We start from the raw sequence: 27992 nt of genomic DNA, 5'->3' as shown, positions 1-27992 counted from the left end.
TACTGAGCACTAGTCAGTGGTTCTTCTCCAGGTATTTCAGCTGTCCTTAACTTCCTAAACCTGGCACAACCTTAAATAACCCTTATTGTTGATAGGATTTTGAACAATAAACCTTTGGTTTGCTTAGTTAAATGTCCTAAAAACAGCCAGAGGCATTTAAAGATATCCCAGGTTTAGATGGTGGAGGAAAGCAGGAGTACCTGGAGAAGAACCATCAACCAGCGATGCAGTTAAGTTATAGTACACAGAGAAGAACCAATGACCTGGAAACAGCCCCTAAAGAGATTCAAAATTGTGACCCAGAGGTGCAGGGCTAGTGGTAATATGTTGGGACATCTTATCCTCTCAGCCACCACAGGCCCTATAAAATAAACCAATCCTTGGAAACTCCATGATTACTATTCACAATTTTGTAACTTTAGTATACCTGCATGATTACTATTCACAACTTTGTAACTTTTGTATACCTAAGCTATAATCAAGTGCTACTTAGCCAAAACATGTTTGTTATACTTTGATAGGTTGTCTGGCCCTGCCAAAACTTAATCTACAGTTTCTTACGCTGCATGATTATTTGCTGAAGAATTTCCATCTGTTCCGGCTTGAATCCACATGTAAGTAGAGAAATTTTTCTTATGAAGGAATTTAATAACTAGCATTAAAAGAAAAATAGACAAAACTTTCTATTTTGTTTCTAAATAACAGTGGCAAAAGCAGGCTCGGATTTGACGTTTCTATCTCCAATATTGTGCAATGTCATATTTATTATTACAATTGTACTTTTTATGACGTCACCATAGTGTTATCATATATATATATACTGAAGTTTAATATTTTACCTCTTTTCTAGATGAGATACGACAAGACATTGAAGATGCTGTATCTCACTTAAAACCTTGGTAAGTATTGAAATAAAATAATTAATTTTTTAATGACATCAGCTTCTTGAAAAAATGTATGTATTGATCGACTGACATATAACCGATGTTAGTATACCTCTTTATACCACTTGGGTGTAGACTGGTCACCAGACCCTAGATTGTGGATAAGACTTTTTCAGTCGAGTTCTTCATTAGATTATCTCCCCTTGTACTCATTGTATATATGTTGTCATTAACAGGAAAGCAGAGGACGGTAGTTGTCTATTTGGGGGCTGGGCCAGAATGGCGCAACCAATATCTGGCTTTAATGTTGTTGAGGTATACTTTCAATATTATCTTCATATTATAAGTCATAACTTCTGTTTTCTTTCATATACTATCTTATTAATTAGAAGGACAAACTTTCTGAATAATTCTATCAATAAAAATAAACTTTTTCCTGTTAAAGTGACTCTTAAATCAGTTAATCTGAGAATACATGTAATGTTAAATGAACAGAATTCATGCAAAACACATTCTTTAAAGATGCTCCACCACTGACAAATTGTATTTTTTCACTTTCAAAAACAGCAGCAGACGATTTAGTATTTTTCTACAGTTACAAAAGTTACTTACTTTACACCATTATCATCATTAAAACGTTTGAGCTTCTAATTTTACTTCAAGTAAAAAATAACAAAAATGATTAATTGCATCCCGAAAAAATTCCATGGCACTATATCCTATATGGAATGATGTACAGATTGCGCATGCACCAAAGGCAAAATAAATTATTTCATATCATTTTTGGTGTTAATTAGACATATATATACACGATTAAACACCAATTATTGTTCAAATGATGAATATCATTTATGCTCTGTCGGCGGTGGAGCATCTTTAAGTTATTAACAAATGTATGACCTTTAGATGGCTAAGGCTTAAATGTTCATTATTTACACATGATTGATAAATGAACTTGTTTGACCCCTCTGAACTTTGACCTTTAGGTGGCAAAGCCTCTGATTGGAGAGAATCATCCTGCCCAAGTGCGAGCAGACGTTTCAGTCAGCCTCAGTGTGAGAGAACATGTCAAGAATGAATGGGAAGGTAACAATAAGGTTTTATTTAATGCTAAATTTGAACAGATAAAAAACTTGCAATTTCTTTAGAATGTGTTGCTGACTATTTTGTTTTCGAATAGCAGTAACTGTTACGTTTCAATACATCAGTTTTTATTTAAAATGTAAAAAATAAAAAGTGAAAATTATTTTAAGATGTTTATTGACACATCCTTTCTTGGTTAATTCCTGTTCTCACTAATGAAAACCTTACATCATACTGAATGGCTTGAAACTGACTACCCGGTTTAGTCAGACCTGCCTTAGCGACCACCTCTGTATAAAGATTGCCTGCTTAATAAGACCACTTTCTTAGGTTCCAATGTGTATAAAGACCACTTGGCTATAAAGACCATATTTTCTTTGTCCTTTGGATGGTCTTTATAGACAGGCTTGACTGGCTTGATTGTATGTTGTTCATGGTTACAATTCAGAAACTTCTTTTGTTGTTCATAATTGTCAAAGTTTACAAAATTAAGTAGAACTGAATTGTGTTCTTATTTACAATACTATTTTTTGTAGGCCTGAGGAAGCATGACGTTGCATTCCTGATCACGCTGCGTCCTACTCTAGCCGTCCAGCAGAAATACGACCATCAAATGCCCTTCATACCACAGGTGGGGCTTGTGTATGTCCGAGGCTGTGAGATTGAGGGCATGCTGGATGCAGAGGGCAAGGTCATAGAAGAAGGTAAGAAGATCACTGACTTGTTAAATGATAAACAATGAAGAAATTATTAATGAAGAATAAATCAGATGATCAAAATAATTTGATTGATAAATATAGTACAGAGATTTCAAAAGTTCATATTGTATATATATATCAAAAATAGAAAAGATAAGTCAAATGGATAGAAATTCCTCAATTTTATACAATTGAATTTTTTTTATTGTTTTGTTTAGTGTCTTCAAAGTGAAATAAAAAAAACAAAATATGTGGATCTAATTGCGGCTACATAATCTTGACTATTTCAGGACCAGAAACCTCGCCCGGATCTTCCTGGTGACATGAGGACGTTCCGAGTCTTTCTTGATCCTAACCAGTACCAACAGGATATGGCGCGGGCTGTAGACGGAGGCGAGGTAATAACTCCGCGCCTAACTTAGGGGGAGAATCTAACTCTTAACTTCCCCCCCCCCCCCCCATGGTATTTCTAAAGAACAGGATATCAGTAGGAAACAATGTAACTGTGTAACTGAACATGATATTATGAAAAAATGTGGTATATTGCTTAGTTCATACTTTGTGGTAATTGAACTATAAAATTAATAGTGAAATAAATATGGTATGAATTCAGTTGAATTTTTAATAAAAATCAAAGCTTAGGCAATTATATTAACGGGTATATTTGTTTCATTCTCCCTCTATGACTATTTTGTCTAAATAAAAAATGAATTAATTTGATAAAAAGAACATTACGTCATTTTATTTTCTTCTAGCGTTATCTGTATTTAATCATTGTTTTGTCATGATTGTGTTGTGTGCATGATTCTATTCTCAATGATAATAAAAAATCAGAGCTCAACTTGATTTATGCTTTTCTGAGAAGAGAAGTCTTCCCAGAAGATCTTCCAGCATATAGATGGAAGAGCTTCCAGAAGTAGAAGAGCTAACGAATCAAGTGATCAGAAGTTATATGCTAGAATTAGATTAGTGCAAATATAGTTTGGTTTTAGGATTAACTATCAAGAGGAGATAACCCATAATGCAGAAAGACAGATTGTTTCTTTATAAGACATGATAGATTTCCTTGTCAGCTTTTGTACTATCAATGACATTGTTACTGCTGTAGGATGTGTACGAAACCTTTAACGTGATAATGAGGAGGAAACCGAAGGAGAACAACTTTAAGGCTGTCCTAGAGACGATGCGCGATCTGATGAACACGTCGTGTGTTGTCCCAGACTGGCTTCACGACTTAATACTTGGCTACGGGGAACCCAACGCAGCACATTATTCACAGTATGGTGTCATTTTTATGATTAACTTTGGTTGGCTAAACAGTTCAATAAAAAATATTTCAAGATGCATTCATTCACAATGGCATAGTTCTGTTCATACACAATAAAATTCTAATGTTACACATTGTACAGTAGATTAAACGAAACGATTCTAACATACAGCTAAACCTCGTTAGATTGAAAGTGTTTTAATCAAAGACTCTGCTTAATTTAAAATGTTTTGTTGGACCTGTTCAAAACTATCACCTAATATATTCAAGTAGCAGTTTATTTTCTGAAATAAAAATACCACTAAAATATAATTAAAGTACGTGTAAATACAGTTACAGTATTCAAAGAGTCTAGTATGATCCTGCCAACTTTTGACTTAATAAAACTTGACTGTAATTGGAAAAGATGTGGAAAAATATAATTTTATTTGTCTCATCACTTAGGATGCCAAATAAGATCAACTCCCTTGACTGGAACGACACATTCCTCAATATGGACCACCTGAGGGCTAGTTTTCCTGACCATAGTATAGAGGTCTGTACAGAAGACGTTGCCAAACAGGTACCACCTTTCAGGTATGAGGTTATGTAATTGATACCACATGTCACTGCTAATAAGATCCCTCCACAAATAAGACATCCCATTTGATATTTCAAATACAGATAATTCCTTTGTTTTTTATCTTAAGGTGTCAACAAATGTCCATGATAAAGGTTTTGATGCATCCTATAGTTTGATTAGTGAATCTAATAGTAAGTGTTATTTAGTGATGAAATTTGGAACAGAGATAACATTTTGATATGGGGAGAAAATTGCTTTGTTGATCATCAAAGTTTGAATATACTGTGTGAAGATATATGGTTTTTTTTTTTATTAATTTGTCATTTGTCTTCATTGTACCTTAAAGGCATGTGTAAAGATGCTTTGGAAGATTTTAACTTCCCTGTTCCAATCAGCTGTCAAACAGCCTAAAACACTGCGAGCATAACGTCATAGTCCGCAAGGGAACTAACTCTGCAATGCGCAGACGAAATACCCTGGCTGATAATTGATTGGTTGATAGTCTATTAATAGATGAAGTCATGTAGGCGATAATTAATATACTAGTCAAGGAAATTTGATGTACCAGTATAGGATGGTATAAAGAAAATTGAAGTGTATGTATGCATGCATATGAAAAGCATGTACAATGAAGAAAATGATAATTAGATGCTTATAATTAATTATTGCTTTTTTGAAATTCATAATGAATTTGTAATTGAAATGGTCATGCTATATTTGATTACAGATAAATATAATGTATCAAATGAAAATTACTCCATGCAGATTAAAGTTTCCAGAAGAAGAGGTGACTGGGAAAAGGAAAGCTGACACAGAGGAAACAAAAGTGAAGAAACAGATCATGGTTGAACCACACACCATTCCAAATAGAGGGCCGTACCCCTACAATCAACCCAAAAAGTATATACAAGTTTGATACCATATGTACACCTGTATATAATGTGTTGTTGGTTTCCTGTGTTACAAACCCTGTCTCAGACTCACTAGTCATCAAGCATTGTGAAACTTTGATGAAATACAAGTTTAATCTACTGTTTCTGATTTGCCAACATATGATAATACCCAAAGGGGAGGTGGTATACTTGATTACGGTCGTCTGTCTGTCTGTTCATCTGTCTGTCTATCCATCTATAGACATGAGGATCGACTGACTACTCATCTAATACGACTGGAGGGAATTCATTGTAATTTGATGGCAATAATCCTTATTCAGTGTAGATGTGTGTAACCTATATTGGAGTAAAATACATACACAATTTACAAAAAAATGCCCACTTGTTACAAAACAGAGCAGTGATGGGGGTATAAGTTGCCATCATGAAAATCAATGTTGACAATGCTTGACCAGTACCTTATGACATGTCAAGAGAGTCAGGAACGTTAATTAAAATTTGAATTTTTTTTTATGATGACAATTATTTAGTATACACATCTTACAATTCACACTGAAACTGTACAATAAAGATTCTTACATTTATTCCCCAGGAATCAGATCCTGTTCACGCCCCCACCCAGATAGAGGCTGTGAGGGCGGGGATGCAGCCCGGACTGACGATGGTGGTGGGACCCCCGGGAACGGGTAAAACAGATGTGGCTGTACAGATCATCTCCTGTCTGTACCACAACTTCCCCGACCAGCGTACAATCATCGTCACTCACTCCAATCAGGTAGGTAACTGACATTGTCACCAACTCCAATCGGGTAGGTAACTGGAATCATCACTCACTCCAATCAGGTAGGTAACTGACATCGTCACCCACTCTAATCAGGTAGGTAACTGACATCGTTACTCATTCTAATCAAGTAGGTAACTGACATTGTCACTCACTCCAATCAGGTAGGTAACTGACATTGTCACTCACTCCAATCAGGTAGGTAATTGACATTGTCACTCACTCTTATCAGGTAGGTAACTGACATCGTCACTCACTCAAATCTGGTAGGTAACTGACACTGTCACACACTCTAATCAAGTAGGTAACTGACATTGTCACTCACTCCAATCAGGTAGGTAACTGACATCGTCACTCACTCTAATCTGGTAGGTAACTGACATTGTCACTCACTCCAATCAGGTAGGTAACTGACATTGTCACTCACTCCAATCAGGTAGGTTACTGACATCATCACTCACTTTCATCAGGTAGGTAACTGACATTGTCACTCACTCTAATCATGGTAGGTAACTGACATTGTCACTCACTCTAATCTGGTAGGTAACCCCGCTCATCATCAGGTAGGTAACTGACATTGTCACGCACCCTAATCAAGTAGGTAACTGACATCGTCACCCACTCTAATCAGGTAGGTAACTAATGTTAGACCATTATATAAGTTTAATCAGAGAAATGCTTCAACTTGTATACACAGTATGCACAAGATGTTTCCACTACATACACAAGACTATTTTATGTTGTTCCACACACCTCTCAGATTGTGTGTATTGATGATATGACCTTTGTTTGACCTCTAGGCTCTGAACCAGCTGTTTGAGAAGATCATGGCCCTAGACATCGACGAGCGACATCTGTTACGTCTGGGTCATGGAGAGGAGGCCTTAGAAACCGAGAAAGATTTCAGTCGGTGGGTAGATCAAGTTATCATCAGATATAAAGGTGGAATAGATTGTTTAGTTGTCCTTCATAAATCAGTTAATCATCTAGTATTTATTCAAGAAATCTGTAATAAAAGAAGAGACAAAAACAAGAAAATGTATCCTGTATATGCTTTCTTAATTATAGCAAATTGTTCATACCTTCCAAAATAATGTTATAAGGTATTACATGTACAATGAAAAACTTTGTCTGTATTTAAAGAGAAATAAAAAAGATCTATTCTTATTAATGAATGAGCATTTCAAAGTAAACTTCTATTAAAAATAAAACATTTTCAGGTATATAAATGTATTAAGAAATTCAAATGACAAATTGCAACTTTAGGATATATGTTGGAGTGAATTTTCACTTATCTTTAAAGATAATAGTTCAGCCCTAAATGACCCTAGATGTTGATGGGCCATAAAATTAAAACAAGCAATGGTAAGAACAAATTTGATATAATATGTGTTTGATTTAAAAGGTATGGTCGGGTGAACTATGTGTTAGCACAGCGTCTAGAGTTACTACAGGAAGTGGGACGTTTACAGGAAAGTCTGGGCGTGCCCGGTGACCTCTCCTACACATGCGAAACAGCCTCTTATTTCTTTTTATACCAGGTCAGTAAAATAATGTTGGAAAGGAAATTTTTGTGTCGCCTGCAACGCAAGGGTGACACTTAGGTATCACTATGTCGGCGTCGGTGTCAGCGTCGGCGTCGGCGTTCGGGAAACGGTTTCCGTGCAATAACTGAAGTATTTATTGTTCGATTTCAACCAAATTTGGTTTATAGCTTTATATCAATGAGATCTCAGATGAGTTCGATAATGGTCAAAATCCGTCAATATTTGCAAGAGTTACGGGACTTTAAAATCGTCAAAACAGAAAAATCCATGGTTTCTGCTCGATAACTTAAATATTTATTGTCCAATTTCAACCAAATTTCTTAAATTGTTTTATATCAATGAGATCTTGAATGAGTTTAATAATGGTCAAAATCCGTCAATATTTGCAAGAGTTACGGGACTTTAAAATTGTCAAAACAGAAAAATCCATGGTTTCCGCTTGATAACTTAAATATTTATTGTCCAATTTCAACCAAATTTCATAAATTGTTTTATATCAATGAGATCTTGGATGAGTTAAATAATGGTCAAAATCCGTTTATATTTTCAAGAGTTACGGGACTTTAAAATCATCAAAACAGAAAAATCCATGGTTTCCGCTCAATAACTTAAATATTTATTGTCTGATTTCAACCAAATGTGGTATGTTGCTTTATATTAATGAGATCTTAGATGGGTTCGATACTGGTCAAAATCTGCCAATATTTGCAAGAATTACGGGACCTTAAAATAGTCGAAACATGGCTTCCGCTTGAAAACTTTAGTATTTATTGTCCGATTTCAACCAAATTTGGTATATTGTTTTATATCAATGAGATCTAAGATGGGTTCGATACTGGTCAAAATCCATCAATATTTGCAAGAGATATGGAACTTGATTATTTCACCTAAATTATTAACAATATTTTCAACTGTAAATAACTATTTTTTGTGATGCTGTGCAGGCGACACATCCACTTCCGTGGAATTCTTGTTTAATTGAAGTTGGATAGTCAGAAATATTTGTGATTTCCTTAGTATTTATAACAGTTTAACCATGTGCATCTCAAATTGAGAAAAGAATCTACAGTGAAAACAGTGTGCAACTTTAAGCGCTAGTCCGATTCCCAAGACTAATAATTTTACAGCCGTACTTAGGGGCTCTCCATCCAATTAAAATTGTTAAATACTATATTTACAATAGTGGTTTTCAATTGCATTTTTCAACACATTTTGAGTGCATTCTTTATGTGATTATTTCAGTCTTGATGCATCATTTGACATTATGTGCTCACGAAAGATCCAGACTTTTGGTAAACAATTGTAAACTGATTATGACTGAAGTGCTGAAGCAAAAGTGAAACAGATGTATTTACATTCATTTGATTAATGTTCGACCTATATGGTTTGGATAGAGTTGTAAATAGTATACTTTTATTTATGGCTATGAGCTATTGGTTAAAATAGCCAAAACCAATGTTACAGTATTGAATGCTTATGTGATGATCATTGAATTTTGTTCCAGGTTCTTGCAAGGTGGGAAGAATTTCTTAGCAAGCTGCGACAGAATAAGGTACGACTGAGAAGAAATTTTAGCGTTAATTAAATGTACAATTATAAAATTTTACTGTATTAACAAGCTGTCACTTCAACTCCTGATAAACGTTAAAATCTTAAATTCCAATCAATAATCAAATTGTATTTATTTCAGTCTGTGACAGAAGTGTATTTTCAATGAAACTAATGATTCTAAAATGATGTTTTTAACAGGATAAAAAGCCTGAGAACATCAAGGAGTTTTTCCCCTTTACTGCATTCTTCAGCAATGCTCCACAGCCACTGTTTAAGGGGCGCTTCTATGAGCAGGACCTTGATATAGCCGAAGGTTGCTTCAGACACATCAAGAAAATATTCACACAAATTGAGGTACAGGATACAGCAAAAAATATTTGTGAAGTTACTTTTATTAATACTGCAAATTTATTTTTTGTAATTTTCATGGTTTTAAATCAATAATAATTTTAGTGCCTTTCTTCATACTGATTAAAGCACTGTTAGTAATTGTCATATCTTCTGGATAATTCCTTAAAGAAAAAAACATTTCGGTATTTTATTGTGAGCCTTTAATTTATCCTTGTGTTTAAAAAGCTTATTTTTCATGACAAAATATACCTAAAACAGAGTCTGTCCTAATATTTTTTAAACCATTTTGTTAACTTTGGTTTTTAATACTCTAGAGATGTGAAGGTGAAGCAGTGTGTTCTGCCTTCATAAAAACAGTAATATACATATTTGATCCAATAAGCGCCCAGGACGCTTGAAAAATTGAAGGAAATAAGTGGGTGCTTATATTAATAGAAACAAATTTGGACCAGCCTTTCATGAAACTTGCAAAAGAAATAAGTAAGGTTACCAACACAGTTTTCATATTTTCAGTCAGCAGTTAATTTGAAGCCTAAAAAAGGGGGAGGGCACTTATTGGGTTGAATACGGTACTTGAAAAAGACGTACTAACTTCAGCTGGTTTTACCACTCTTTGTTTACAGGAGTTCCGAGCTTTTGAGCTACTACGCAGTGGTGCTGACAGAGCAAACTATCTGTTGATTAAGGAAGCCAAGATCATTGCCATGACCTGTACACATGCTGCACTCAAAAGACGAGACTTAGTGGCAGCTGGTTTCAAGGTTAGTATACTTTTCATATTTATCGTTTTGATAAGTCTCTTTAAATAAGCACTGGTGCAAAGTACCTTTTAAGTTTTACCCCAGTTTTTGTGCTTCGTAACTGAGGAACAGTGAAACATCACCAGCTAATTATAATTATTGACGTGGAAAAAGAGGTATCGGTTAAAGAAGAGCTGTATTGATAGGCTATTAAGCTAATGTTGAAGTCCATTTTTTTACCCATTCCTTTTAATATAATTAATTTTGTGCTTCTTTTTGATAAGAAAAAACTTATTCATATAGCTTGAATTATTATTAACTTAACCATTGATTTTCATTTTCAGTTTGACAACATTTTGATGGAAGAGTCCGCACAAATTTTGGAAATAGAAACATTTATTCCTCTCCTCCTACAAGTAAGTCTGCATCGTGACAAAAGAAACATGATTATAAACATTTACATATCTCTGAGGGTCAGATTCACTTTTACTTCAATATTGAGTAAAATTTGTGTTTTCTAATTTCATATTTATGCCTATGTTATAAATTGACACTTAAGTGATTACCAGTTAACACACAATTTTATAACAGCAAATCTTTAATCAACAGGACAATAAATTAATGTCTTTAAGTGTTGCAATTTCCACATGCATGGCATAGTGTTTCATTTGTGTGAATGGTCATCATGATAATTCTGTTCCACGATTCCTTTAACATCTTGTGTTGTTACAGAATCCTGAGGACAACATTAACCGTCTGAAGCGCTGGATTATGATTGGAGACCACCATCAGCTCCCACCTGTCATTAAGAACATGGCTTTCCAGAAATTCTCCAACATGGAGCAGTCGCTCTTCACACGCCTCGTGCGACTTGGCGTACCCACAGTCGACCTTGACGCTCAGGGCAGGGCTAGGTCAAGGTCAGTAGGATCATTTGAGTTCATGGTTTGAATTTGACATTAAAAAAAACGTTTTTGACATGATAGTTGTTGATATATTTATTTAAATGATTAAATGATCAGATGATGAAATTGAATGAAAAGAAGAATATGCTATAATTGTTACTTTCCCAGGCACATTATAAAGCCAAATATACAAGCTTTTTTTTATTCTAAACAACATGTCCATGCAGTGTCATGAATATCCCTTAACTTAAAATTCTCCATAGAAAAGCACTACTAACAGCATTGAAAGGAAGCTCCTTAAAGTTACAGTAATGCTTTCCAATAGAGAATTTTAAGTTGTTCATGCATGGTCATCTCCTTTGAAATTAAAACAAATCTGATCTGAAGAAATAAATGAATTGAATCATACTCAACTGATGAACTGTTGCGAAATATATTGGAGACAGAGAAACTTATATTTTGTGTTATAAATTATAACTTAAACAGCATTGCAAGCCTATACAACTGGAGATACCGTAAACTAGGCAACCTGCCCCATGTCAGAGTGAACCCAGAATACCGCCTGGCCAATGCTGGGTTTGTCCACGACTTCCAGCTCATCGACGTCCAGGACTTCAATGGTGTAGGAGAGACTCAGCCTAATCCATACTTCTACCAGGTACGCCGACTCGTCTTTTTTACGTTATTGGAAATTCGTGGTAAACCCATCTTTTAAAAAAAAATCTTCCCTGGTCACATTGGGTATATTTTGTCTACTGGTATATTAGGGTGATTACTTATTCATATTTATAATGAATATCTATAATTTGACACATAACATGCTTCGATAACGGTTACTACAGTCTCAGATAAGGCATTGGCTTACAGTTCTATCTGTTCATCATTTAGACACATAGATCAGCAAGGCCTTAACCGCTTCTCTTTGATGAGGGAACTCTGTGCTATGCTGTTTTGTTTTGGGGTTTTATGTGGTCCTAAATTGACTAATCCTTACTTTTCCCCTTCTAACAGAATCTGGCTGAAGCCGAGTATGCTGTGGCCCTGTTTATGTATATGAGGATGCAAGGCTACCCAGCAGAGAAGATCGCCATCCTAACTACGTACAATGGACAAAAACATCTGATACGAGATGTCATCTACCAACGGTGTGGGAAGAATCCCTTCATAGGCCAGCCACATAAGGTGAGCTCAACTAACTTTTATCAAGTGTGAATTATACCAAAAAATAATGAATGCTTTCCCTAATGTTTCTATAAACTACACGAGAAACCATGTATTATTGTGTTCCTTTGGTAGTGATATTTTTGGAGTGTTTGTGTTTGATCTTTCTTTTCCTGTGACAACCAGAATTTGATGTTGCTGAGTTATTTTCACAATGTGTGATTTTATCTCCCAATTGCAGGTGACCACTGTGGACAGGTACCAAGGACAGCAGAATGATTATATTATCCTGTCACTGGTCAGAACCAAGACCGTTGGTCACTTAAGGTCAGTCAGTTACCTATCTTTGTTAGTTTTTGTCTAAGAATCAATAGAGAGAATACAACTTCAGGGGAAATTTTGAAGTTTGTTAAGAGATGTGCACTATTGTTTCTAGATGAAAAACTTGGCCACTATTGACAAATATTTCACATTTACATAAGTTATGTATGTGTACCATATGCAGCTTCAATGAAGCACAGCTATCATACTAATTGTATCTATATGTATGATGTTTGGAAATGAAATTCAACAAGTTTATAACTGAATAACAGGTTTGAAAATTTGACATGTTTGTGCGCAATAAAGGACACTAACAATACATATTCCAAGATAAGATTCTTCAGATGAAGGAATATTCTGATACTTCAAAGAAAAACTGATTTAAGAGTTTAACAAATGTTGACTTTACATTTTTACCTTTTAGTTTTAATCATACCTATATTTCCATTCACCTTGTGAAAATGCAATGAATGTGAAGATTTATTATTGATGTTTATTCATTTGGTTTGAGCAGAGATGTGAGGCGTCTTGTTGTTGCTATGTCCAGAGCTAGACTTGGGCTGTATGTATTTGGCAGGGTCAGCCTTTTCAGCAACTGTTTTGAGTTAACTCCAGCTTTCAATAAGGTAAAAAACGGTCTTGTAAATCTTGTATTAAAAAAGATTTAATGTCAAAATCTATGAGATTATGTTTATTTAATAACAGAGCAGCTGTATCTTTTGGGGAACTTTGAAAACTTGTTTACTGTTGTATATGTAAATGGTTTTTTTTCTTAAGAGTTTATGGAATCATGAGATTCAGCTGATCATTTTCCTAGTACCGCTCACTTAATTAAATCTGTTTACCTTTCAGCTCATGTCCCGTCCACAGAAACTACAGATCGTTCCTCAGGAGATGTATCCCACGAAGCGTAAGGTCAGTGGCATTTCTTACACGTTGGGATACTGTACAGCCGGTTATTTTCATGGGAATGATATCTTTGCAATTCATAGTCAGATTGCGAAAGTTTATAACAGCTAAAATTTGATTTTCTCGTTTTTAGATCAAATTGCGAAAAGTTTGACCTTTAGAAATAACCGGCTTTATGGTATTACCTAACAAGTCACTCCACTATTTTAAAACGTATATATTTTTTTCAAAACCATCTTAATATTTGTCATTTAGTTTAGGATTTGTCTGAAAGAAGATGAAGTATTATTTTTGTTTTAAAGAAACATAAATTATCCATGCACAGAAGGACATAAATGAAATTCAGTTTGATTTTTTCACTCTCGGAGTACATTATTTTTATATTGGGTATTGAAATGGTTTTAAAATCTTGGAAGATGTCATATTTACCGATAAAAAAAAATATGACAAAACATCAAGACAATTTTTTTATTTCAATATAATTCTCAATACAAATACAGTAAAACCTGTCATTTAAAATCATTTCTTGTGTGGTCTTTATAGACATTTTTGACTATATAAAAATACATATACAAGATCGATTTGGATGAAAATCATGATGAATACAATAAGGTTGTTAGCGTGTTCCTGGGCCATATTTCATTGTGTTCCCATTTCTCGTTTTGTTTTGAATATTGACATTATGGTATAAGTAAGATTTATACACTTTCTCTCCAAAATGGCTATCCATAGATTACTCAGAGAATTGTTTGATGTTGCAACCTCTTCTAAGACCACCGTTATATATTTTGTTATGTTATTATTGTTTTGAAGAAAACTTTTTATTTTTGTTTCGGAAAAGTAGTGGGGCTTCAAAGGTGAAAGAGAATATGAATGATATTAGAATGTTCTCATTTTGTCTCTTAGATCAATGAACCAGCAGACGGCAATGTAATGGTGATGGAGGACATGTCTCACATGGCCCAGTTTGTGTTTGACCTCTACAACTCCAGGGTCACAATGATGATGAGTCAGCGAGGCATGTCGGAGGTAAACAAGTCCACAAGTAACTCTTGACTTAATGTAGAGCCTTTAAATTCCCGGCGTCGATATTTCACATGGAGCATATTTGCGGGGGTTAGGCGGCTTACTTATTACTGATTCTTTTAACTATTGAAATCATTCATTTATGAGTATTTCGCTGGTATTGAGAATTCGTGGATTTCAGTTAAAACGAGAATATAGCGAAAAAACACAACACACGAAATTTAACTGTTATATCGGAACTTGATCTAATGTAATATACTGTGTACCAATTAGTTTTCGCCACGACTCAATTTCCCTCTAACATGCCCAACGTCATTTTCACGATTTACATGGAAAGGGCTCTACTGTACTTGAAGTTGAATCTTTTACGCAGCGATTTATTTTCACGATTTTTTTTACTCTACTGTACTTTAAGTTGAATCTTTTACGCAGCGATTTACTTTCATGAATTCTAGGTCTCTACTGCACTTGAAGTTGAATCTTTTACGCAGCTATTTATTTTCACGAGTTCTTATCTCCCGTGAAATATTCGAAAATAATTTACACACGAAAATATTTGGTTTACAGTATCTTAATGTCAGTAAAAATGTTTTTCCTCCGATATTGTAAACTGCTAGTCTGAGTTAATAGGCATGTTTTTTGTGTAAAATATTGATTGTATAAAGATAGAAAAATATCACATCGTAGCAAAGATATGTATTACACCATAGCAAGTATATTTCCAATGCATTTAGCTGAATTGTGAAATTTTAATTCTCTTTAATTTGCATGTTTCCAATGAGTAAAATAATAAATGAATTTAATGCAATTTTGATTTCAGGCACAGTCATTACAGAAGCCACCCAAAAAAAGCTGAATTTGTGAAAAAAAAGAAGAGATTGTTAAACTTATTTCTACACCAGTATGTTTGTATTCGTCTTCCGACAAGCATGGAAATGTGTGTGGTATGGACATCACAGTGTCATCAGAGAGACACTTGACGGACAACACAGTGTCATCAGAGAGACACTACAACAATAGGACTAGTGATTCATAGCATCCTCTAACACTGCATGTCGGGCCAGATAAGGTAGAGAAATCACCAGCTACAGCTTCCGCTGATTGATACATTGCAGTAATAATGTTGTTGCTAAATTGTGTGAGCTTCGCAATCTTACGACACTGTCATGGTGTTTTTGTTGGACTTTAATAAGCACGCGTGAAAATGGAATAAGCAAAATATACGTGTAGTTGATATGTATAAGAATCTGGAGAAGTCGAAGAACCGTCATATGAAGCAGAAATGCACCCATGTTACTGTTGCTATACTCTGTCTGGTTAAATGGATCATCTTTATGTATGAATGACTGCTGATACTAGACATTGCCATACTTAATAAACATCGTAAAATATGTAAATAAAAAAGGGGATCAGACACTACATAATATATTGTTTATAGATAGGTAAAACGTTTGTCCTTTTAAGCATTATAACGACCACAGATGAAATGCTCTTATGCGTAGAGAACTGGAATATGGATGTGAATTTTGGACCCGAAGAAAACAGCTTGCACTTAATATATTCAATGCATTTCAATACATAAAGTGAAGTACAGTACTGCCATTAATACATAGTTTAAGGATTGACACGATTATGAAATCCGTTTAAGATGTGGAATTCATTTCGCCTCGTCATATAAACCATATTCATCATCATAATCACCATCATTTCTCATGTCATCATGGAATAAATTCATTAACATACATAATGTTTATTTTTTTTCATTTATAACCAACAATGTCTGGTCCAAAAGGGATTGGTATTTTCTGAAATTACTCTTCACAGAAAGTCTACAATCGTCTACATTGCGACCTTTAAAGATGCTCCACCGCCAAAAGATACCTATCATTTGAACAATAACTGATGTATAACACAGAAATGCTTATGATTTTTTTTTGTGGCGTTCACAATCAGTTCTTAATTCAATATAGGTCATGGTGTCCTATTGCGATAGTCTTTTGTCCGTCGTCCGTTAACATTTTGTGTGAACGCGGTAACTTGAGTTAATATAATCCGAGCTTAAAGAGACAATTCACTCAGGCAAATTCTTTTACATAACCAATAAGCAAACTATAGCATAAATGTATTGTTCTACATTTCTTATGAAACATATAACGTAAAACATTGACAAATTCCACAATATTGTCAAGTATTTTAATTAATATCGTTGAAATATCAAATCGTTGATCAATACGATTAAGCAGGTACAATATTAACTCTGTACCCATACCCGAGCCAAAGTCACGCACGTTAAACAAATGAACTACATAACCACTGAGAAGGTGATAAAATGATTTTTAGGCAAGACAATTCACCTAATAAGGTAAACACACTACTGTCAGAGCGATTTGAGCAGTTCTAGCGAAAAGTTGCATTACTTTACGAGCAAGGGACAGGGTTCGACATACAAGAAGTTCGACCACAGTGTGTAATGGCGGACAGCGAGCAAGTTTGAATATTTCACACACGTGTCACCGCCATAGGCGTTTCAGGCATATCACAGTAAAACTGACTGATGTAATTTCCATTAGACGTTGTTTTATCTTATATATATACAAATTTTAATGTTCTCTTAGACTGAATTGTCCCTTTAATGGAACTTTGTATGTAGACTAACATTGGAAAGATCGCGGACGAGTTCGAAAATCAGCGTGATTTGATAGTTATTTACGGAGCTATTGCCCTTTGCACTAATAATTATTATTGGACCTTGTGAACGCGATAACTTTAGTAAATTTAAACCGAGCTTAATGAAACTTTGTATATAGACTAACATTGGAAAGATCTCGGACGAGTTCGAAAATCAGTGTGATTCGACTGTAAGTTACAAAGTTATTGCCGTTTGCACTAATAATTATTATTGGACATTGTGAACGCGATAACTTGAGTAAATATAAACCGACCTTAATGAAACCTGGTATGTATAGTAACATTAGAAAGATTTCGGACGAGCTTGATTCGTCGGTAATTTACGGAGTTATTGCCCTTTGCACTAATAATTAGTATTAGACCTTGTGAACGCGATAACTTGAGTAAATATGAACCGGGCTTAATAAAACTTTGTATGAAGACAAACATTAGAAAGAACTCGGACAAGTTCGAAATTGAGCTTGCTACAACAGGTATTCACGGAGTTATTGTCCTTTGCACTAATGATTATGATGGGATCTTGTGAATACGATTACGTGAGTAAATATGCACCCAGCTAAACTTGTGTAGACTAACATTGAAAAGATCTCGGACGAGTTCGAAAATTAGGTTGATTACAGAGTTATTGCCATTTGCGATAATAATTATTGAACCTCTTGAACACTATAATGCACAAATCGGTATGTACACCTATTAGGTCTATGTTCCTATTTCATGAGCATAAGACATTAGTTGGCTAGTAAATGATAAGATATTTTTTATCAAATATCAGGTGACCGTTAAGGCCCATGGGCCTCTTGTTTTCGGAATACAAAAAAAAATCAATACTTCTATCCTGAAAATTTTCAATTGTGGTAATGGTGTAAAATAAGAAACTTTTGTTACTGAAGAAAAATATGATTTATCTTATCCTGTTCTTTTATAGAGAAAACATACCATTTGTCGTCGGTGGAGCATCTTTAAACAATGTCAACCAGAATTTAGCTGTAGCAGACATAAATTACATGATTTTGTTTCTACATTGTAGTACGTCCAAGCTGATGAGCAGTTAACTAGATTTGACCTGTACATGTTTAGGTTGAAGATTAATAAATGTACTGATGGTCGGGTAATGATAGTAGCTATTTGACACGCTTGAAATATTAAATAATATTACACGTGGAATAAACAAAATGCACCCCACGTGTCGCACACATTCACGCCTGAATAACTAAATTATTACTTATCGGTACATATTATTCAATGAATTCAGTTTGGAGTATTTCAATCTTTCAATCTTGAAATATGTCCTGTCTGATATCTTCGCAACCAGCGTTTTCAATATGATGCCGTATAACACGCATCCAAAATTTATATTGAACCCGAAACTCTGAAAGGAATGTAGCGTCTTGGCCCTTGTGGTAATGCCAAGTTAAAGACTGTTCAGGGAATTCAGTCAACATTACGGTAGTTTAGTCTGTCAATCTGGAAATATGTCTTGTCTGATATCAGCGTTTTCAATATGATGCTGTATAGCCCCCATCCAAATACCGAATTCAACCCGAAATTCTAATGGAATGTAGTTTCTTAGCTCTTCTGGCAATGCCCAGTAAAAGCTAGGCAAACCCCCTTGTAGCATGGCTATTACGCGTGGGCCATTCGGAGTTAGCACAATGCCAGGGGAACCTGACCCACCTTTTCCCATGATTGAACGTAAACACAGTTTGTCGTCTCTATTTAAAACAGAATATGCTTCGGTAGCTTTGTACCCATCATTTCCACAGAATATCAATTGTTCCTGAATATTTTTTTTATTTTCCTGGACCCAAAGCACGGCTTGCTGCAGTTGTTCATCTGTATGAGACAGAATTGGTACATGCGGATCGACAGTTTTTCGTTCATGGCAAGTGTGTCCGAAACCAATAATAGCTGTTAATCTGTGAAGATCTGGTGGTACGTGCGTGGGTAAGGGCACGAGTGGTGGAGGAAGGCTCTGGTTGGGACCAGGGTTTATGGTCAACACAGCGTAGTCAAGATTGGCGTCATATGCCTCCAAGCACGGAGCTAGCCTAAATAGCTCATTATTGAAAATGACAACTATACTCTCCCCGCTGAGGTTTTCATGGTTTAGTATTAAACCTTGCTCAGTTTTCTGAACTGCAATTAAAATGTGATGTTCACATAGATAGATGACAGTTAAAATACATACGCTATTTTAAAGTATTATCTTGTTTATGGATTTAGTTCATTTTATCTATTATCTTTATAGTTATTCGTAAATCTCTAACAAACAAGTAAATATTCTTTCAAACTTTATCAATTAAAATCTTTCATTTTATAATCGTTGGTTTTCGTTGGCTTTGAAAGTGAGAGTCGGGGATAAATTCTTTTTAGATTTTTTATACACAAGTACTTATTAAAGGTCTATTGGTAAATTATATGCTTGAAATTGACCCTCTTTGATTTACATGGTAATATTATTATTTGGTCTTTTGACTTCAGGTTGAAGAAATAGGAGTCGGTATGAATATGGAAGACCAAGCAGCAAACAAGAATAAAAATGCAAAATAGAGGGAACGAAATATCCTGGCCACCTTGTTTAATCTGATTTGAAATAGTGGTATTTTCAATAAGTTTCAAAACAAGAAAAAATGCGGATCAAATGGCAAAAACTCGATTAATACATGAACAAATGAGACCGACAAAAGAAACCTATTATAATGATCAGACTCAATGCAATGTATGTTTACGTATTGTGTATTTTGAATACTTACGCATTAGTACTTCAACAGAATGAAACGTTGTTAGGATTCTGTTCGTCCCCACCCGAAAGACTGTAGATATACCGTGGTCTGATTTCAGCATACCGACTGAATCGCAACATAACAGTACTGTTTTTAGGGATTCGTCGGTGAACGAGTCATCATAGGCTTTCATTAAAACGCCTTTTCTATCGGAAAGCTCTGTGAAGGAAAAGCAATATTTTGAAGATCAACTTATTGACATATAGTTAACTATCTTAATTGCTACAATCTAAAAAATAGGATATAATCTTTTTTTGAAATAAAACACAACAGAAATATGTAAAACATAGATATCTTTTCATTAGACTCGGGTTTTACATAATATTCGAAGTATGCATAAAAGTAACAAGACCACTGCCTCTAGATATCCCGATCCCATAACTGCGGGTTGGTACAACAGCCAACTCACGATTCAAAAATTAATATATGATCAACAACTACACTTTGTAACTGATCGATTTGAATACGAAGATGGTTATGCCAATATTAAAGATGCTCCACCACCGACAGAGCATAAACGATACTCATCATTTGAACAATTAGCGTTAAATCATGTGTATATATGTCTAATTAACACAAAAAATAATACAAAATAATGTATTTTGCTTTTGGTGCATGCACAATCAGTACTTCATGCCACAAAGGACACAGTGCCACGGAATTTTTTCGGGATGCGATTAATTGCTTTTAATATTTTAACCTTGAAGTAAAATTTGAAACTCAAACTTTCAATTGTGGTAATGGTGTAAAGTAAGTAACTTCCGTAACTGAAGCTCCTGCTTTTGATAGAGAAAAAATACCATTTGTCAGCGGTGAGCATCTTTAAGGAATGTTAAGGGAATATATGGTGAGCTCGCATATTTTCGTGGTGATATTATTTTACGTGTACAAGTCGTGCTTGAGAGGCGTATTTTTCTACTTTATGTGTATTTGAAATATTTTGACTTAATTGTCTTGATTTCTAATTGCGTGCTAAATACAATTTAATCGCACTCCAAAAATCTGCGTTTCAGTATTTAAAACATCCATTCTGGTACTTTTATTTATAATTTAGTGAACATTTTGAAGATGGAAAAGGAATTAAAGGAAACTAGCACTGTAACCTAGAAACACTTAGCACCCGATCTATGTCATAAAGTTACAGCATGTTAATCCAATATTAAGTTTAGCAAAGAATACAAACATTCATCGAGACTCTATTGTGTATTTATATACAGTACAAAGGTTATAATATGATAATTGTAAGAAGGCAATTGTCAAGTCACTTTTAAAACTACATTTTGTAGTTGAAGGCATTGATAGAATATTGCAAACTATAATTTTAATATTTCTTGCCTTGCAATTCTCTCTTTTTCATACTCAGTGGTGGGAATTTAGGGAACGTCGACGTCACCTCTTGCTTTTTCACCATTCTAACTGTGTCGGTACCTGCAATCGCTATTACGTAAAATTGAAGTCATCAACTCAGTTTTGTGGCAATAGTTATCATTTACACAATATGAAAATATGTTTGTGTTTAATTTATCATCTAATACATTGTAGAATATCATCATGAATTAATAATTTTAACTTTGAATTGAGGCATTTTATATAGTTACATGGTATAACAAGTTATTTAGTAATAATAACCTTTCTTAATTTAAAACAAAGTACTCTATTGAATATGCGTACACATATCAATCATTATTAGACAAATTGCTGAATTATTTTCCTTCAGTTGGCATTTTCCTTAAATTTTATGTTTATTTTAACTGTCCAACTTACGTTCCGATAAGCCTTTATGTTCAGTCTATATGGAAAACAAAAGAAAACGAAATGGGCGAGTTTGCATAGAGAAACATGTAATAACTCGAATAGATCATTTATTTAGCGATTTTCGTCATCAATTGTGAATTTGAATAAACTAAAAATAAACACTTCCAGTTCAATCATATCTTCCACAATTTTATAAAATGAAACGATTATATACTTACAGGTACGTTTTCCAACGTAATCCAGTGTTGAAGAGATTTAAGTCCAATGACATGGAGATGATCCGACATCCCCTCACAGCATTCTATCTCCCTGCATTTCATCAGAGATGTAAATTCTACGGGGTTACTATCTGCCTTTATCTTCAACGTACATTGGACACATCTGCGTATATGGGCGACTTTCTGGTTTCTTTCTATAATAGATTTGCATGCTTTCTCTAGAAATAAGCGTGCATCTTCTCCTATTCCATGGGGTATGTAGGTTTCTTCCTGTGAGAATGTGTATATCACCGCCTGCACAACAGCCTCTTCAATATGTATCAGCATTCGCCAACGATCATCGATCTTAAAAGAAGCAATATTCCTGTAGAGAACCAACCGTCCCTTCACTTTGACCAGAGACCATTTTCCAATGCATGCGGCCATCATTTGGCTAGAAAATGCATTGCCCATACCCGTGTTTTCCGTATCGAGATAAAAAACACATGTCTTTATTTGTTGATCAAATTTTAACTCTTCAAGAACAGTGGCATAGTGTGTTGCTTTCAACATACATGGGACAATCCAGAAGTCAGGCTGGGTGGCAGCATACCTTGAAATTAAATTCATTTTCTCCATGAACAAGAGTACGCTTTTGATATGACAAGAGGTTAGGTTCACGTCGAAATTCTTAAGGACTTCTTCTGCATATTCTGGAAATAGTTTTGCTTCAGTAATAAGCATTTGCTGTTTTTTATGTAGATTTGGTGAACAGATTCGTTTCATCATGTTTTCGGTGGTAATGATATGCTTTAAAACATTTATTACCCATTGCAAATCAATGATGATCAGATTTCTCATTGACTCTCCTTCAAAGAAGACTAAGCCTTCGGCATGGAGATATTTCAGGAAGACAGTGATATCTTCCTGCTGCAGTGGGTATTCCAGGGCTTCGTTTAGTTCAATCAGTGAATCGAATTCCATCAATTTCTGTCCTTTCGCTCTCAGTTTCATCACTTCATTTTCCAGGGGAAACCATTTTGTTGGAATTGGCCTCTCCCATTTTTCATGAGATTTGGCTGCATCAATTACAGCCATCTTCAATTTCCCAATTACGGGATCAATTATTGTATTATCTACAACAAACATACCAGCAAAGCTGTATTTACCGATACGTTCAAGTTCGGGAGCAGAGAGCAGATCTTGCAGAACATTAAGGCCGAAATTCTCTTTCTCTTTGTCTGTCTGTAAAACAAAATAAATAATATGTTTATTATTATTTACTTTTTCAGTACATTAATTATATTTACCTACGCGGAGAACGTACCGAGAAAATTTTCTCAAATTCTTACTCCAAGCTTCCAATATAGATATGCGAAAGGCTAAAACACCAATATTATTAATAATGCAATTCGAAGAAGTAACAAAATACCAGATAAATAAAAAGAAATCTAAAAATATTTTGAACTAGACAAATTTCTAAATGAAATACTATGTTTCCTAAAGAGGAAGTATTATAATAATATCTAAAAGTATTAATTAATGTAAAAGCTGCATCAAACAAAATAATAAAAACAAATGATTGCTGGATCCATCAAAATGAGGTGCTCTGAAAGTTAAAATGATCTCTGAGTCATTAACGACACACAGGAAACGAATCTATGTCAAATCTAGGAAGTCTCGAAATTGCTTTTGAATTGATATCAAACTTGTTTCACACAGGAGTTTCTCACTTTAAACCGGAGCTTGTCCTTGTGTGTTCCGACCAATAAGACTGGTGGACACTGACACACAGTGTTGTACACAGTGTTGTTCCCTTCATCTTTTCCTATGGCAGTATAGTCTAGAATTGATGCAAGCCAAAACCGTGCTTCATCTAAAACAGTTCAATTACATACTTTAAGCATGGAGCAGATTGTATATGTTTCGATTTTTTGTTTTGTTTTATATTCACGAACGGCATTTAATGGAAAATCAAAGACATGAAGTTGATAATACATATAAAGTTACAATAAGTGGTAAGTTACACAATCAACCAACCGATTTGAACTTCATGTGGTGACGATTTCTACAAAGGAACCAATGTCAAATGTAGAAATTGGTACACCCATTAGACATTTCTAACATCGACAGAGACACAGACTCAGAGTACGACTTCGACGGTTTGAGGGGTCATCTCCCAATACATAACAATGTATTATTAACATATCTTTGTACCTGTTCTTATACTATAGTTACATATTCGCTATGAATTGCAGTGCATTTATAGTATCAATATCTACATGACGCTGCAAAACTACAAGTTACAAGAAACTACGATAAAACTTGAATATCCGCCGCAGTACATTATTGTGTACGCTGGTCCCGGTTGAGATGCGTATGCTTTAGCTGGATATATACTATCATATGAACAAGCCACATCATACATATGCTACAACAAGATTATGCTAGCTCTAGACGATGTTTCATTTTACCTTTATGATTAGCCAATCCGAGAGGTCACCGGAACTTAAGCTCTTATGGCAATTTAGTGCTACGTGAAAAAATTGTCTATTTCTTGATGTTCAATCGCATTTCAATTCGATCCAGACATCATGTGTTTATCGTGCGAGAAGCTTAGGGGTCGCCTACCCGATCACTTTGGTTTTCCCCGGGGACTCCGGTTTCCTTCCACTCTAAGACCCATCGCGCTCTTTCATCCGGGCCATCGAAAGTGATTTGGATAAGTTGTATAACTTTTTTAAGCAATCGATGTAAAATAAAAATTCATATTTTTATATTGTGCAGACATAAATAATTGGTCTGTTTTCAAATATTAAGCAATTTAGAGATACATGTACGTGTATTATGAAATAAGTAAAACCGAAAGAAACAGGGAAATAAATAAATCAAATCAAATAGCGCTTTTTTAAAAAGAAAGAAACTTTGAAAACTCATCCTCAATCAAAATATTTATGTTAACTGTTTCCAATGTCATTGACTCCAGTAACAATTTTTTATACAAGTGTAATAAACTTATGAGTGAATAATGATAGTGCAGAAAATTGATTGTGTTGGTGGGACTTAATGCAAACGTCACTATCTGCAATCGTAACACTTCTTGAAAAGAAAATGAAATCCGATTGAAAGGCTGTTAAATCTTAAATGTTGTCAATGACTTGATGCAGTGATGACAAAGATTATGAGGAATATGAATAGATTATTTTTTGGACAAATGGGCACGTTTTTATTTATAGCTACAATACTATAACCATAAGTAATACTTTTTTAATTTTGTAGAGACTATTGATAGTGAGACAGTGTTATCCTTATAAAATAGCGTTAATAACTGAAGCAAAATTAAAACTTTTTTTAAAGACATACAAAATGCTTAATCAAGGTGATAGTAAATAATATTGATAATTGTTTATTTGTTTGATTAATTAACGTCTTATTAACAGCTATGGTCATGTAAGGATGGCCTCCCATGTATGCTGTGTGTTGCGTGTATGTTGTGCGAAGTGCGTGTTTTGTGAGACTGTGGTATGTTCGTGTTGTGTCTTCTTGTATAGTGGAACTGTTGCATTTTTTATAGTGCTATATCACTGAAGCATGCCGCCGAAGACACCAAGCAACACACCCCACCCAGTCACATTATACTGACAACGGGCGAACCAGTGGTCCCACTCCCTGTATGGTGAGCGCTAAGCAGGAGCAGAAACTACCACTTTTATAGACTTTGGTGTGATCTTGATAATGATATTTTATTTTCCATAAATGCAGCATGGTGACTGCGGCTAATGCGTATTATAAAAAGAAATCGGCGACGTCCGAGCAAAAATTTATATTAAACATTTTGAGATGATCCCCGAAAACAGTCGAAGTTGGTCTCGGAGTCCGTGTCTGATCGACGTTAGAAATGTCTATTGAATGCACTGAACCATACAATTTTAATGTACGTTTTATACAATATATCAAGATTATTTATAATGTACTTCATAGCTATCCAACTTGCCTATCACAGATTTGTGACCTTTCTCTGCTTCAGTGAGGTCAACCACAATGATGTAGACGCATTCGGGTGCAAGGAACATCTGATGAGATTCGTAGTAGATTTGTTCACCGGCGAAATCAAAAAGAGATATATTGGCATATATCTTATCGTTGAAATCGTGTGATAGTCGTGTGTGTAAAACTTGTTCAAGTGTTGTCATTTGTCCCTTGATTTCGTTTTTTAAATCTAAATACTCCAATGCATCCTCGAATTCGTCATCGCTCTCTTCCTCTTCCTCTGTCTTGTATTCAGAGTGATTTGAGGCATTCAGATCGATATCCTCAAGACTGTCGGCAGAGCCTTGAGGTAAAGTTTGATTATGACTCTGAACAGTCACATCATCTTTGTCACAATTGTCTATATCAGTACCTTCCATTGCGTTTGCTAACTTGATAACCGGGCTATCAAGTTCTGCACCTGATACAAGACAAAATACCCAGTAATTTCAATCATTGAACTACATGTAGGTAAAATTATAAAGTTCTATCTAGTGATAGAAAATGTATAATTGAGTAAGCATTACGCCCTTTGAGCAGATAAGGACGTTTCCTGCGTGTAGCGAGCGTATGTGTGTTTTGGTCGACTGGTATTTTTGTGTTGTGTCTTTGTAAATGTGTATAGTGTTATTGTACACATGTGTTGAAGCATGTTATCAAATACACGGAATAACATAATATATTCGGTTGCTTAACGTATTTTGAAGTGTGATAGAAGATTCCAAATTTAGACACCTTTTATGAACAAACGGCCTATATGTGTAAGCTTATTTCCGATACAAGCTTATACACATATCGAAACATCAATAACATTACCTTTGTTTTGAACAATCCACCTTGAGGTTACCAGATCCACTATTAGCTGCTGTACATAAAGGTCTATACCTTCTGTGCTTTCAATTCCTTTAAGATCCTTGTCAATTAGTCGCCGACAAAGGGACGATTTTCCAGCCCCTTTATGACCCAGAACCATCAGTCTAATGTGGCGATCTGGCGTCGTCCCATAACGTAAAGCATTTTTGAACCTCATAATGAAGTCCTCGTCCAGACTCCGTAATGAACGTGGAAGCTCTAAATAATGGAAAATAAATAGATAAATAAATATATTCCGGACATTGGTTACAACAATATATAAATACGGCCTTGAAGGATTTCTCAACAGTTTTATAAAATTTGGACAGTTTCCCACTAAAGCTGCCTGGAAGTATTCAGTGAAAAAAGGAATATGTGAAACTTCACAAATCGAATGGAGAGAACGGGTATCTAGACGGACAGATCTATCACGGTTTCGGGAACTTCATCCTAAAATAATTCCACATAAGTTATGGCTGTTGTATCAAGAAATACAAAATAGAGAATTTGGATTTCTTATAAAGCTAGGAACCCTTCCTATTACTAGCCGTATTTGTGACTCTTGTAAAAGAAACGTGGATGACATCGTAAAATATCTATTAATTGATTGTCGTGTTTATTTTAATGAAAGAGACGAATTGCAAACAGACATAGTAAATCTACTTCCGGTCATACAAAGTGTAAGAATTCTTTATGACGATGATGATCTAGTTATATTTCTTCTTGGAGGAGACATTAACTCAATAGAAATCAGTCTGGATCATTGGAAATACATTATGGTGAAATCAGCAAAGAAAATATATAAAATGAAGCCAGCTCTCGTGCATTGGTTATACCGGTTGTAAATTATGAAATGCATTTGCCAGTACTGACAATCATTTAACTTAATTTTTGACATTTAATAACTGCAATTCCTAACTCACTGTACAAATCACTTTTTCCCTTCTGTTTTCTATCTAATTTCGAGTTGCACAAATTACATGTATCAATCTTCACAAGTTGGAGGAAA

At 34.8% G+C, this 27992-nt stretch overlaps 2 protein-coding genes across 2 annotated transcripts in view; one reads left to right on the top strand and one right to left on the bottom strand.

Moving 5' to 3' along the window:
- Window positions 1–16426, top strand: part of LOC138324965 (RNA helicase aquarius-like) — a 41792-nt gene extending 25366 nt beyond the window's left edge. Inside the window, 26 exon segments of the mRNA XM_069270258.1 lie at window positions 522–614; window positions 851–899; window positions 1121–1199; window positions 1871–1970; window positions 2504–2671; window positions 2956–2963; window positions 2965–3063; window positions 3774–3943; window positions 4377–4508; window positions 5260–5394; window positions 5980–5998; window positions 6001–6162; window positions 6969–7078; window positions 7574–7709; window positions 9220–9267; window positions 9465–9620; window positions 10241–10378; window positions 10702–10773; window positions 11090–11277; window positions 11749–11920; window positions 12274–12444; window positions 12665–12750; window positions 13259–13370; window positions 13597–13659; window positions 14560–14682; window positions 15500–16426. Of these exon segments, the coding sequence (XP_069126359.1) occupies window positions 522–614; window positions 851–899; window positions 1121–1199; window positions 1871–1970; window positions 2504–2671; window positions 2956–2963; window positions 2965–3063; window positions 3774–3943; window positions 4377–4508; window positions 5260–5394; window positions 5980–5998; window positions 6001–6162; window positions 6969–7078; window positions 7574–7709; window positions 9220–9267; window positions 9465–9620; window positions 10241–10378; window positions 10702–10773; window positions 11090–11277; window positions 11749–11920; window positions 12274–12444; window positions 12665–12750; window positions 13259–13370; window positions 13597–13659; window positions 14560–14682; window positions 15500–15535 (2825 nt within the window). The 3' untranslated portion in view covers window positions 15536–16426.
- LOC138326207 (uncharacterized) overlaps window positions 14113–27992 on the bottom strand; it is a 37120-nt gene continuing 23240 nt past the window's right edge. The window contains exons 8-15 of the mRNA XM_069272333.1: window positions 26948–27202; window positions 26097–26552; window positions 23836–23978; window positions 22124–23347; window positions 21915–21939; window positions 21486–21587; window positions 20121–20309; window positions 14113–19503 (exon numbers count right to left, since the gene is read on the bottom strand). Of these exons, the coding sequence (XP_069128434.1) occupies window positions 18827–19503; window positions 20121–20309; window positions 21486–21587; window positions 21915–21939; window positions 22124–23347; window positions 23836–23978; window positions 26097–26552; window positions 26948–27202 (3071 nt within the window). The 3' untranslated portion in view covers window positions 14113–18826. The remainder of the gene's footprint in view (window positions 19504–20120; window positions 20310–21485; window positions 21588–21914; window positions 21940–22123; window positions 23348–23835; window positions 23979–26096; window positions 26553–26947; window positions 27203–27992) is intronic.

Source organism: Argopecten irradians, chromosome 6 (assembly GCF_041381155.1).
Source record: "Argopecten irradians isolate NY chromosome 6, Ai_NY, whole genome shotgun sequence".
NCBI classification, from domain to species: Eukaryota; Metazoa; Mollusca; class Bivalvia; order Pectinida; family Pectinidae; genus Argopecten; species Argopecten irradians.
This window is presented reverse-complemented; position numbering and strand designations above follow the sequence as displayed.